Genomic DNA, 14,481 nt, shown 5'->3' on the forward strand with positions numbered 1-14,481 from the left:
AAAGGGAAGCAGGGGATGGGGCCGGTGCGGGGGAGGAGGTGGTGCAGATCCGGCTGGGGGACAAGCGCTACCCGGTGTGCAAGAGGAAGCTGATCGAGCAGAGTGACTATTTCCGAGCGCTCTACCGCTCGGGAATGCGGGAGGCAGGGCAGGGGCAGGAGGAGCAGCTGCTGCGCGGGGGGCTGAGCGCCCTGGGGCTGGAGCTGGTGCTGGACTTCATCAACACGTCCTGCCTGGCCAGGCTGGAGCAGGAGGAGGGCGGCGATGAGGAGCCCCCTTTGCTGGAGGAGCTGGTGGAGGCCGCTTCCTACCTGCAGGTCACGCCCCTGCTCCGCCTGCTCCTGTCCCAGGTGAGGTTGGGCAACTGCTTCGAGCTGCACCGCCTGGCGCAGGTCTACGGCCTCCAGGACTTGCACGACGCCTGTCTAGACTTCATGGCCGCCCATTACCATCAGGTGCTGCGGAGGCCCGATGCCCGGCCACATCTGCTCCTGCCCCTCGCTCTCCAGCAGCAGCTGAAGGAGAGGCGGATGAGGGGCACCGCCACCCTCGTGGTCATCGGGGACTTCATGAGCGCCTCGTCCCCGGGCCTGCCCCCAGGCTGTCACCCTCAGGTGGAACCCCCGTGGTCTATGCTGAGGTACGACGAGGAGGCGCAGCGGTGGCTGCCCCTGGCCAACAACCTGCCCCCTGATCTGGTGAGCGTCCGAGGCTACGGGTCGGCGATGCTGGACAATTACCTGTTCATCGTCGGGGGTTACAGGATCACCAGCCAGGAGATTTCGGCTGCCCATTGTTACAACCCTTGCCTAAACGAATGGACTCAGCTGGCTTCAATGAACCAGAAGAGGTAACCCTTGCTCCCTGACATACACCTGTGTCCATGTATGTTGTTGAAACAGATCCCGCTGGGTCCCACGGCACTGGCTGCACTCGGTGTTACAGGGGGTGGTTCAGCCCCGTCTCTGTGTTATGAGCCTCGCGCGTCCCGCGGTGGGAAGGACCGCGGTGCTTGGCCACCACTTGGCAGTGAGCCACTGGACGGGCTTTCCTAGCAACACTCATCCCACAGCAGCACAACACAGCCACCTCTCTCCTGTTCAGGGACCACCCTCAGGGAGCTGTCGTGGCAGGGGAATGATGAGGGAGAGGGGGTTCGTTGTTAAATGCTGTGGGAGACCACGAGCTGGGCGTCAGCAGAGGAAGACTGTGCTGTGACCTTCCACCATGAGCGATCACTCACCTTGGTGTGAAATGGTGGTGGGCTCCCCACTTCTTTAAATTGCAGTGTACAAGGATCCAGTGTCTCCAAACAGCTGGGTGGTAGTAAAAATTCTTTTAGAAATAACAAAGGTTTAAAAAAACCAACAACCCGAAGATAAAATTCCAGTCCTGCTTTCTTTGTGGTATATTTTAATTCCAGTTAAGTAAGTGACAAGATTTTCTGCTCTTAGTGGGGATATACTCTCTACCAGAGCTGGAGATGGCTGAAAAAATTTAGTTGGAGCAGTTATTCATTGGTTTGTACTTCCATAAAACTCAGAATGTTTTGTAGGCCTGCATTTCAGTTAAATATTCACCAGAAAAATGTCAGGAAGATTGTGAGAAATTTCTCACTTAGTGGGAATATTTGGAGCTGGGAATCATTTATCATTTCGACTATTTTTCTTTTTTCCTTTATCTTTTTTAATTGGTTATTTGACATTTATGTTTAAGTTAATATTCAGAAACACTTGTACAATTTGTATTGAAAGAGAAGTAGGGAGCTAGCCTTGAGAAGGATCCCAGAAGAGAGGCCTTCTCCCTGGCCAGGGCTGTAGCTGCTCTACCTTAATCACGCTTTGGAGTTATAAATACAAAGTCTTTTACTTCACTGAAACAAAGTGGTTTTGTTCTCCAGTGTGAACTTCCTTCATGTTTCCGTTTTAGAAAAAGTATTTTAAATTTTATCTTGTCTCTTGGAAAAAGAACAAGTAAGGAGGCCAAAATTCACTGCAGAATGGAAATTCTTCATCCAGTAAACTGAAAGAGCAAGAAGAGACCCAAACCATTGGCATAAATGGGTAGTAAAACTGCAGGCTCTATTCAGCTTTTGCCACCTAAAGCCCCTCAAAACAAGGGTTTGACCTAAAATTAGGTCTTACCCATTTCACCTTTTTTTCCCCATTTCCTGTATTGCAAGAACTTCACTGAAATATTCGCCTCCATAATCACTCACTGATCAGTTTATGAGGTTTTGGGTTGTGTCATGTGTATAACAGGAAAGACGTGCGAAGATTCTGCAGCACGGTTCTTGAAAAATACTTTTTCAAGGCCCTTTTTTCACCTTGCAACCTGGGTATTCAAACTCTAGATCAGCCTTTTTTTCCTCCATGCTTTCCCTTTTTATTTCTGGGATCGTTGTACTTGAAATGAACACATGGATATTTTCTCCTAATATTACTATCTTCACCAACTTATTCTTCCAACCCAGGACAGGTGACAGCAAGGTGTTCCTTAGCACAGATCTTCACTTTGGCAATTTATTTCAGAAAAGTAGTGTGCAAATGGGTATTTTTTGAATAATCCTAGTCTTGCATTTCATGGTACTTATTTCAGGCCAAAAAGAACTGAGAATTACTCCTGCCCCTAGACCACAAAGTATCAGCAAGTGAGTATCTTGCTCCCTGAATAACTGGGGGAACTTTTTTTCATGGAAACTCAGCTGACTCCTTCACAAAACACGTTTTTGACTTCACCACCTTCATGGAGTCTCACCTCTGCAGTTATTAATTATTATTTTTTTCTATCTGACATAATATTTCAGCTCCCTGAGGACCCGCTCGACATTTTGTGGCCAGAAGGCAGAAAGGGATGGCCTCTGCTGAAGGAGCCAAGAGCAGGAAGAGTTTGAATATGAGGGGTTTTGCATGAAACATCAAAAGTGCTGCTGCCTGTCTGCCACACACATGTGGTATAATTAGTTCTGCACTTTGCCTGGCATTGTATTTTTAGTTTGTTGTGCTGTAGTAAAATAAGCAGGGCAGTTGCCCAGCCTGCTGCTTAGGAATTGCAGTCGTGTGACTGTCTGGCAAATGAATTTATGTCAGCCAATACAATTACATCCCATGGATGAATTTTTTACATGCCTTGAGGGAGGGTTCCAGTTTCCATTGAAGTTGGTTTGACTTCAGACAACTGAGTATCTGGATTTGTCCAAATGAGTGGCTGCATATGCTGGCCTCAAGGAAAGGCTGAGGAGTTGTGGAAATAGTTGTGCTAGTTTGCTGTTCATATAGGAATTCTCTGCCCCAAAAAACCTTAAAAAAAATTACATGATATTTTTATCTTTAACTATTTCCATTGTTGTGATATAGAATTCCAGAGTGCTGAGATTCTCTACACATGCTTAGATAAAATAGTCCCAACTTACTTCTGAGTAGAAGACAAAAGCCATCAGATTTATCCTGAATGCTCAGCAGCCATTCTGGTTTAGATTATTGCTGTTAGCTTTTTTACTAGGTGTAGAGGTCTTATTATTGTAGTTTCAAACTTGTTCACAGTAGGTAACTCCTGTATATTATTCTTCTGATGCCCACAGGTCCTTTAGGAAGTGTTATTCCCTATTTAACACAAGGGAGCTAAAATAATTTGCTCAGGCTCATATAGGAAGCCTGTGACTGAGCATGGAATTTCTCATCATCTGAGGGCTAAATCTATTGCCCCAAATTGTCCATAACAGATCACAGTTTCTAGGTCTTTTCCTTCTAGAGATATTTATGTACTTGGAAGAGTGTCCTCAGAAAAATGACCTGAACTTTTTAATAGAAGAAACTTATTGTAAGTGTTACCCAAGATCACTTGTGGTTTTTGGGGTCAAGAAGGTAACAAAGTACATAGAGGACTGTTGGAAGTAATGTCCTTGAATACCCTTCTATAGTTTTTAGTTTACACTATCAGTTGAAATTTACTATTTAAAAATAATATACTTGATAGAGTTCTACTGCATGTGCCAGTTGCAGCTGTGTATTCCACTTATGTTTTCCTTCAGAACATTCCTACTCATGGCAGGTAAATCCTCCAGGCTTGGAATACCCATGTAAGCCCCTGGCTGGAATTATACACGTGCATGTGGAACATGATTTTTGTGAGCAATCTGTGCCTGAACTGCTGCCACTCTGAGAACTCTTAGAGGCATATAGAAGAAAAGAATACTAGCTGTTTATGAGACCTTCTCTTTCCTCATTTTTTAGTTCTTTTTCCCTCAAAATTCTTCTGTGTTGAAGGAAAATAGACTTTTCAAAAATTATTAAGTTAGAAATATTCAGACCTTATTTATCACAAATTTATCACACACTTCCAAAGCTAAATATTGAATTCAATGTGCTCTGCGGACTCGTATAAGAAATTAAAAAAAAAAAAGAAAAAAGAAAAAGTGATCATTGAAAAAATATGAAATGCTTTTGGAATTGCCTTCGTAACTGTGCTTTCATGATTCTTTGTTGTGAGTACTTTAGAAAAAAGAAGAAAAAGATCATATGATTTGTGAGAAATTTTAAGGCTAAAGTTGATCACTTGGCAGGAGGAAACAATATGTTAGTTAATTCAAGCCTCGGATTCTGCAGCAGGACCAAGGTGACCTTGCAAATACACGTCTAACTTGTTCTTAAAACCCTCCAGCAATGTAGATCCCAACCTCCTTCCTCCCATGTTTAGCCACCCTCTGAACAGAAAGTCCTCCCTAGTATGTGTGCTAACTCCTTTTTGTTGTTTGCTAAATGAGTAATATCTGCCAGTGAACAGAAAACATGAGTCTGTCCTCTTTGTAGGCACTGCCACAGGGGTCTCCTGCAGATACATCTATGGCTCTTAACACAGTCCAGAATGATGTGGGAGTTTTGGCAAGTTATTGAGAGGTGTCTTGTATCCAGAAAGCCCCTTTCACCCCCGAATCCCTTGTGTTTCTGCATTATATTCTTGTTCCTTTGTGCATGTAGTGCTTTGCACATTGAATGAAAAACGTATTTGGAACTTTGATAAAGCCCCACAGCTCATGCTTGCTCGTGTTCCTGGGGTTCCATTCAGAGTAAATGGGGTCGTCAGAAGATACCTCATACCTTGTCTTGCCCCAGCAAGAAGGGACCCACTAGGCCTGGTGTTTTGAAAGTGCCTTTTCATCCCTTGGGTTTGGATAAACCACTGGTGCCGGTGGAGTTACATTGCGGTTGGATCTGATGGACCATTCAGCTCTGTTGTTTCCAAGCTGTAGTCCATGGAACAGTTGTTAGTTGTGGAGAGCTGGCTGGTTGCTCAGTGTTTGCTTTCCTTCTTTCCAGCTGCTCCAACACATTAAAAAAGTGTAAAAATGCACTAAATATTTCCTAATATTCACTCTCCATAAAAACACCTGCTGTTACTGGCCTGGAAAAGTGAATGACAGAAGTTTTAGTAACATATTGAGCCATTGTCCAAACTTTCATATAAAGTGTGCTGGTGGATACTTGCAGCTACTTTTGAGTAAAATGAACCTTATCTTTAATGAGTTCCATAAATCTGAGATACTTCCACCGAATGTCATCTGTTTTAAGAAGTGTTGGAAGTGGTTAAATGACTGACACAAAAGTGTGTGGCCTCCTTTTAGAATATTTAAAGTTGAAAGTTGTGCTGTATGTGTTTCACCAGATAGTTTTCCCTGTGCTGCAAGAAACAATCCAGTGATGCAAAGGCCATCAACCAAAACCAGATAAATTGCCTCCATTCAGACAAAATAGCAAGGGGCTACAATTAGAGGGTAACTAGAGAAGCACATGTGAATTAGGAAACCGGAATTCTTTTAATGTTTGGACACTACACACTTGTTTAGTTAATTCTTGTCCTCAGTGGCAGAAACAGCATGTTTTAAAAGTGGCTAAAAAATCCTAGAATGGGGAAGTGCTATCTCTGTGTGCATGGACTCATTTTACAAAGCAACATTCTGCACCATCTCCTTCACAGGCACAGAATTACAGACTTTCTAACATACTTTAGGTTTCAAAGAATTACTTGGAAAATGCATTTACATTTTCTGGTTTTGTCCCTTTGTTAATTTGGGGATAGTTTTTTTCTATTCTATTTTAGAACAGATACATTGCTTTGAAAATCATAATGCTTTTCAAGTAATTATCCTCATTTCATACCTGCTTCTGATTACCATGGTATTCTGGATTATCTAAAATGGAAAACATAATTGCTATAGAGAGAAGATGACCAGACTGACTTCATTGTAAATGTCAGGAAACAAAAAAAAGAATAAAAACCAGTTAATTCCTTCTAAGGAGCATTTTAGTTTCCAAAGCTATATCAGGATGAGAAGAACAAAATCATTCCATCTGGAAACAAATTCTTTTTCCAAATATGTTTAATAAAAAGAAATTGCAGGGCAGTCTGCTGCTGGGCAGGGTTCATTTTGTCCAGACAAAACCCTGCAAAACTACTTAGTGGTAAGTTTTTGAGTCTTGGATTCATGCAGAGTGAAACTCCCTTTGCTGCTCAGCAGGCCAGTGCGAGTCTCAAACATCATTTCAGTTTTACAGACATAGCACAGTTCCCTGTTTGGCTTTATGCTGAGCTGGTGCACTCCAACAACTTTCACACATCCAGTTAATTGGGATACTCTCGGTAAAATCTCAATTGGCTCAGCAGCAGAGAAGTAACAACCTTTCTAGGCAATGAGACTGGTTCTGAGGAGAGGAGGAGCTCATCTTTTATTAGCCCAGCTTCCATAGCTGGAAGGAATTGCTGACCATACAATGCTTCTGTCTTCAATTCCTCGAATTTCTTCCTGCAGAGTTGCACCTTTATTATCCATGGACTATTTGTTTCTGTCTGTATCACCTTCAGAGTGTAAGATAGAAGGTTTCTTGTGCTTCAGTAGTTAGAAAGTTGCCCTTTGCCATGTGTGAAATTTGAGAGCATAATGGAACAGAATGAGAAATAAATAGTTGCTCATGGAGTGCAATGTATTTTGTGCAGCTATGGCTAGAACATAATTTACAGATAGATCTTGCTTCAGTGGGGTGGAGGATGTATTTAGTAGTTTAATGCTGAATAAGGTACAGGAGATTCACTCTTTCTTCCCTTTGCTGAACATGATTCAATGTGTTCCACTTTAAATTGCTTTTTATTAGGGTTATTGAAAAGATTCTATAATACAAACTAAGACAAGTATGCATTGTTAGGCATTCATCAAGTCTTGTTTGAAATTTCTGCAATTTTTACTAATATCCTTCACTGTGTGTACATGTGTCTCCCATGACATGTAATGCATTTTTCTCTACTAGAGATACTTTACTAAAAGCCTAATAAAAATGAGACATCTACTGAACACATTAGTTAACTAAACAGTTAGAGCTCAAACTGGCACTGACTGAAACGCAAAATAAAATATTCATCAGCGTCAACATCAATAACATCCAGAATGTCACTGGTTACAGCTCTAAGTAATTACAGTGTAATTACAGAATTTTGGCCTTGCACAGAAGAGTTCAGACGTTGCAAGTGATGGTACAAGCTGTGAGTGATGATGAGTGTGTTGAAGCCTGGGTAGGAGGCGCTTTCCCCTATATTTCTGTACATCTGTGTAACCTGTTTCAGTGCTGCAATCTTTTCTTTCAGATCCAATTTTAAGCTCTTGGCTGTGAATGGAAAGCTCTATGCCATCGGTGGTCAGTCCCTTTCCAACGTGGAGTGCTACAACCCGGAAAACGACTGGTGGAATTTCGTGGCGTCCATGCCAAACCCTCTTGTGGAATTCTCAGCTTGTGAATGCAAGGGCAAGATCTACGTTATCGGAGGATACACTACACGAGGTAGAAAGTTTGCTTCTACTTTTTTTTTCTTTTTTTTTTCTTTACCTGATTGTTTCTAAGGCCCGGATAATTTTCTTCTGTGTCTCAGAAAGCTTTTGACCTGATGTAGAAAGCTGCGTAATGCTCATTAAAATATGTGGAAATATATCACTGGTAGAAATTAATTGACAAATGAAAAAAAAAAATAGCTCTGTTGAAGAGGAATCAGGTATTTATATTTTTGTTCCAACATGGATCTGGGGCTGTATTATTGTGAGAGAACAAAGTGATGGATACTTCAGCACCCAGCTTAGCCCTCATTTTTTTTTAGATTTTGATCACATAGTACAAAGAGAGGCCTCAACAGATGTACTTTGTTTACTTTTTAAATACTTGGTTTAGATTGACAGAAGGAGAAATGTGTAGAAAATATCTTCCTGCATTCGTATTTCTCATGTATTAACAGATGTCATGGTCTTTTCACTACAGCATTTCAGTGTTTCACAGGCAAATTCAAGCTGTAGCTTAATAACTTAATATCATAATCTAAAAGTTAAGCAAGAACCAATATTTTTAACTTACTTCATTTCTATACCCTGTTTTCTGAGGACACTGTACAGAGGGAAGGATTTGAAGTTTCATTCTCTCCTGACAATTACTTTTCCTTTATCCAGTGAAAAAGCAAGTCACTTAAAAAGAGCTCCCATTTACTTATTCCTTAAGCACAGAGTGCCATTCTTTGGGAGGAATACATTTTCTCAGAGCTTTAGAAGTCAGGTTTTTTTACTTGTCAAATTTTCAGTATTTACCAGGATTTCCTAAGTTTGAATTTGGCCTTTGCCCACTTCATCTGACCACAGTAGTTTTAAAGGTTTTCTTTCCAAATGGAGAATAAAATGAGAAGACAAATCAACTTTTACAGACAGAACAAGCTGTCCCTTCTAAGTGTCTGAGAAGATTTTAGCTCTGAATAATTTTAAAGCTTTTAAAAGACGTGCTGCTGCTACTCATGGTCCTTATGGTAATGAAAACCTTCAAACACATCTTGTCCAGTCCATTCTGACCCAGAATCTCTTGGCTTTGCTGAGGAAAATGAAGTCTATGGACATGCCTGTGTCCATACAGAGGGCCACACTGTGGTATGTTCTGCAGTCCCAGTCCTTTGGTCATCCCCAGTAAAAGACCTGTTGGGGAGTACTGTGCTCCCTGATGTCCAGCACTAGGTCTCAAAGATGTCTGGCACAAAACACATGCTGTGCTGAAAGGTCAGATCCCAAGGGAAAGATCCTTTAAGACAAGAGAACGAGGAGAAGGGTTTGAAAGAGGGTAATGGGGAAGACTTGTCTCTAGAGACCAGAGTTAGGGTTTTGTCACTTTTATCTAGAGAAAAAAGAGGTAAGGAGATTTGGGATTACATGATTATGGGAGGACCAGCTTTTCACCTACACCCCCTGTACTTTGCAAGTTCCTTCTCTGATGTTTGTGCTGTTCTTTCGTGGGGCTGTCTACTCCTGGTGTCATGGAGGGGAAGATCAGCACGTTGCTGATGCAGATCCCATTCCCTTAAAATTCATTAACAAGGCATGTGCAGTCAGGATTGCTACCTTGTGTTGAGCTCCTTACTCAGTACTTAACTACTTGTAAGATGATAGTCATTTACCTGTTGCTTCTCCCATACCTCAGGGGATTGCTGCTGTCCTTCAGGCCTCTGTTTTTCCCTAGGTCTTTTCCTAAAAGTCTTTTTCAGTGGAAGCAGGATAGTAAACCAATATGCGGTCGTGAGTAGTGGATAAGCAGCACACTTTGATCTTGGATTTAAACATAAGCCTTTCGGACAACAAATGCCTGTGCTTGTTATCAATAACTTTGTGAATATGGGTCTAGAAGTAGTTTATCTGTGACACCTTGGCTTAGGACAGCTAGCAGATTTAGAAACCAGAATTGCCAGTTACACTGGAGATTTCCCTTCCAAATTATGCAGATGTCAGAGAGTGTTAAGGCCTAACTATCTGAGAGACACTGAGGTTTATTTGCTGGTTTGCTATATTCACTACATAAAACATTTGCAGCAATTAATATTTTTTATATGTTACCCAGTTTTTAGTATTTTGTGGTATTTCTATGTATACCTCAGTTTTGGTAGGTTTTGTGGGCTATTTTTTTAATTTGCATAGAACTTTCTCCTGAGACTGAACTTTCCAAAATATGGGAGGATCTGGCATTTCCCACTGTAAATTATAATGACACTTATTGACACTCTTTCCTGTTTTCAGCTCTCACTTGCGGACGTAGATCCTAATAGAAACTCCATGTCAGGCACTATAAAGTTCATGTTTTGTATTGTGGGTTTTGGTTCAGGGTTTTTTTTTCATTATTTCAGTGGATATAAAAGACCCAGGCTGTGGGCTGAGCAAATGAGGGCCACGTTGCAATGGACTTCTCTTTCATACACCCCCCTCTCAAATGATAGCACTTTTTACAGGGGAAGTTTACTGCTGTAGATAGTCATAGAAACTTAATTGGGATTTCCCCCTCCCCTTAATGAGTCAGAGAATGATCTGTTTGTAGACAAAGGTCATCTATATGTAGAGCTTTGATCAGCAATTTTATAGGACGTTGCTATGAAAATAATCAGAGGGCAGGCAAATGCTAGAGCAGCACCTCCCTAATGCCACTAATGCACTTCATTCATGGCAATCCAGTTACATTTCTGGCTATTTATACCTGTGCCCTTACATAACTTGTCAGTATGTCGCTGTCTGCTCTTCCCTTTGGGAGTTCATCTGGAAATTGTCATGCAGGATAGACTTGTAACATGGAGCAGATTTTATTAAAAGACCAGTCTGGACTCTGCAAACCTGTTGCCGCTTGTCACTTGAGTTTGGGTTTAAGCTCAGGTCTCCAGAGACTGAAACTGAATTTATTAGCTAATGAGTCCTGTGCGTTGTGTGACAATTTAGTGAAACCTTGCACACAGCCAGCATCTTCACTGGACTGTAAACCAGGATGGTATTGTAATGATTTTGTAGAATAACCCCATAGCAAACACATGCACACACTGAGGTGTAACTGAAGTGTGGAGATGACTTCAGCTTCTTTCTGAGCCTCTGTCTGATGCTGGAGCACAGAGTTCATGGTTCATGGATGATTTTGACAGTGTGTGTTTCTCTCTTTATAAGGTGCCCTTAGGTCCTTCGTGCCACTTGCTGAAATGTAAGCAGTTTTATGAATTTTATTCCATACATTTCGATTTATGGAATGAATGGAGAGTACTGAAGTTAAACTTGGGTGATAAATCAGCACTTGACAGCCATTCATGAAGCATACTGTCTTCATGATAATTTGATTCATCTGTGACCACTGTTGGAGAGGAGAATATTGCTCCATTTCCCTTTTCATAAAAACATTTTACATATCAATCAGAGACAAAATAAAAAGTGTAAGTTAGAAGGTAGGGATTATTCTGCTGAAGTGTGCATCCCCAGGCAATTTACAACATGGAATGTGCCAGAAGTAGCATAATTTTTCCCTTCTGCAAAGGAACAGAATGTTCAAACTTTCTTGTCAGGGACAAAGAGTTGCAGTTCCCAATGATCAGTATTTCTTCCCTATTTTGCCATGCTTTTGCACTGTAATATGTTATCTGTAATAAAGGCTGATGCAGTTTGTAGGGAGGAATAACCTTCCTCCGTGACTACCTTCCGATACAGTTATTTATTTGTGAATGTCTCCTCTCTGTTTCAGACAGGAATATGAACATTTTGCAGTACTGTCCCACTTCTGATTCCTGGACCAACTTTGAACTCTGTGATGTCCATGTTCGCAAGCAGCAGATGCTCTCTGTTGAAGAAACTATATATCTGGTAGGGGGTTGTATTCTTGAACTTGGACCAAACCAGAGATCCAGCCAAAGTGAGGACGTGTTGACTGTGCAGTCTTACAACATTGCTACCAAAGAATGGCTCTACCTCAATGAGAACTCATCAAAATCGGGTCTTAACTTGACCTGCACTCTCCACAATGATGGAGTCTACATATTGAACAGGAATATCACTCTGTCTACGGGCTTGGAGCACCGTGCTTTTCTGAAGTATAATATATTTACGGACAGTTGGGAGTCGCTGGGACGCTTTCCAGCCTTTGGACAAAACATACTGATTTGTTCTATGTATTTGCCTGATAGGCGAGAGGTGTAACAGCATCAGGTTTTTCTTTTCAGTTCATTAATCATTCTCTGAAGAAATATTATTCCCCCTGAATAATTCCATTTTCAGAGTGCATTGTGGTTGCATAATGTAGGCATAAAATACCTATTCTGTTCTTCAGAAAGGTTGCACAATTAGATATTGAGAGAAATGCTTCTGGAAACAGTTTCAAGATTTCAGTTTAAAAGTTTTACTGGTTTGGATTAAAATTTCACCAGGTATTATTTACAATTTAAACATAAAATTATTGTGTTGGTAACTGATACCAGAATTCCAAAGGCAAAACCAATCAGTCTAGTTTTAGTCTCCATCTTAATAGACAGTGCAGAACATGAGCAAGAAGTGTATATTTTAAAAGTGGAAATAATTCAATAAAGTAAATAATAAGTATAATCAAAATCAGTGGGAATTATTTCTTTTAAAATACCCTTTTTACACAAGCTGCATTCTGTCAAATGCACAGTGTTTGAAATTGTTTATATTACCACATTTTTATATCTTCTGCGGTAACAAGTGAGATTCTCAAAGGTGCTGGCAACTGGGGTCCTACAAAGAAGTAAGAACTTCCTCTGAATTATTTGTAATGAAATGCTTTGCCAGGGATTGGAAGAAATGGCCTAGAGGCTCAGGGTTGCTGGTTGGATAGTGGACGCTCCTTTAATGTAAGTTGGCAGCATTTATTGCTACCATTAAGGTACAGGGGGAAAGGCTGTAAATTCAAATTGTGAAGTTAGCTCTTCTTGTAAAGCTTTTAAGTTTTAGTTACCTGGTTGTGTTCTGTAGTACTGAGTGTTAAAGATCAAATTATAGTTGGCAACAAGCTGCATGGTGCAAAAACGTACAAGAGCATGTGCAGTGATGATTCAGCACCAGGCATATCCTGCTTGGTGACAATGACCTGGGACACCCATCACTTCGTGTGGAAGGGTTGGTTGGTGTACGTGACTTCCTGACAATATCCCCCAAAGCAGGTTCACCTGAATGTTGTCTCTTATCTGTGTCACCAGGAGCTTGTCAGAGGTTACCTCAGGTTTGCCATGCGATGTTGTTAGTCTCTGTAACTGGAGCTGGTCGCTCTGCATGCTCCTTTGTGAGGATTTAGGAAGCTCCCACAAAGTTACCCTCTGGGAGCTTCACCCAGTTCCTGCCTGTTGCCTGAGAGAATTACAGTCATGACTGGCCCATTTTCTTTTTGTAGCTGAGAAGTGCATAAGTGTCTTCTGATGGTGCCTACCTAGGTATGGAATGTGTGTCCCACAGCAAGGAAAGGAAAAGGTCTGGGTTGCCATGGGAAGAGCTAACCTTGTTGGACATGTGCTGAACACGTTGCAGGGAAGCTGGTTCAGCTCCAGCTGTTTGTACACACGATCAGATGATATTTAATGGACCTGAACATGTTCCTAATGTGTGGAGATATCTTTTTTATTTCTTCATTGGCATTCAGGTATCTGAGGAGGAGGTGGTACCGATGATGGTAGTACAATGGACCTTGGTTCTCTCAAGGTCCTTTTGAGTCCCTACTTTTCCATGGTTTTGAATGAAATCAGTGCTGGTTGAAAGTGCTCTCAGTCTTAAAGTGCCTTGCCAATCACTGCTGACACATTAATTCTGGTGCTTCCAATCACCCATAGCAACCCAAACAGAACATCCCAGAAAGCTTGTCCAGAATGAGGTATTTGTGTTTGAACATTTTTAGGATGCAAGTAAACATGACACAAGGTATTTTGGATGTCTAAGATTTACCTTTTGGGTGGAACTTTTGCAGCCTCGTGGAGGACGTTATGCTCCAGCCCAAACTAGTGCCCTCCACTGGATGTATGCATGGCTTTAATTAGCTAAGTCCATATCAGTGTGTTAAGTGTTATTTCCTTTTAAAACAATGCATTGAGCAGCTGCTGTGTTTTGACAGCAGTATCAGACCAAACAGTTGCTCTTCTGCAATGAAGAAATACAGTGACTTTCATAAGATTCTTCTTTTGGAAGTATTTTAGAATAAATATAAGCTATTTGCCGTTGTCTGCTGATGAGTTGTCTCAATCACATTATGTTGCTTGCTTTTCCTTCATTTCTTTTCAGTTCCAGATTCAGTACCCTACAGTCAACTGTGACCAATATTGGTGGAGGGAATCACATCTGGGTTGCGGATTCTCTTTCCTAGCAAATTAATCAAGAAAACCCACTGCTCCCAGATTTGCAGTGTGCTGTCAAGTCCTTTCAAACACAGTAATTTCTTAGTGCAGTCATAATTCCAAAAACTGTGACATCATCTTTTAGGTGTGATTACTCTTGTTCAGAAGGGACCTTTCCACACTCTGTTTATCTTGTTGGTTTCAACTTCCAGGTGGTCAAGTGACCACCTTGAAAAGCTGGAAAACCTGCTCAAATGCAGAAGACAAAGATGTCTCCAGCTGTAAATACAGTCAGACCCTTTTATCAGTCCGTGGTGCAATGTCCTATACTGACATCTAACA

General features: G+C 41.4%; 1 protein-coding gene across 1 annotated transcript in view; it reads left to right on the plus strand.

Annotated features, from left to right (window-relative positions):
• KLHL42 (kelch like family member 42) overlaps window positions 1-12,403 on the plus strand; it is a 13,000-nt gene extending 597 nt beyond the window's left edge. The window contains exons 2-4 of the mRNA XM_018085828.3: window positions 5-850; window positions 7,633-7,826; window positions 11,550-12,403. Of these exons, the coding sequence (XP_017941317.3) occupies window positions 5-850; window positions 7,633-7,826; window positions 11,550-12,001 (1,492 nt within the window). The 3' untranslated portion in view covers window positions 12,002-12,403. The remainder of the gene's footprint in view (window positions 1-4; window positions 851-7,632; window positions 7,827-11,549) is intronic.
• The last annotated feature ends 2,078 nt before the right edge of the window (window positions 12,404-14,481 follow it).

The sequence above is a fragment of the Manacus vitellinus genome, unplaced genomic scaffold (genome assembly GCF_001715985.3).
Source record: "Manacus vitellinus isolate BGI_N305 unplaced genomic scaffold, ASM171598v3 scaffold_88_pilon, whole genome shotgun sequence".
NCBI classification, from domain to species: domain Eukaryota; kingdom Metazoa; phylum Chordata; class Aves; order Passeriformes; family Pipridae; genus Manacus; species Manacus vitellinus.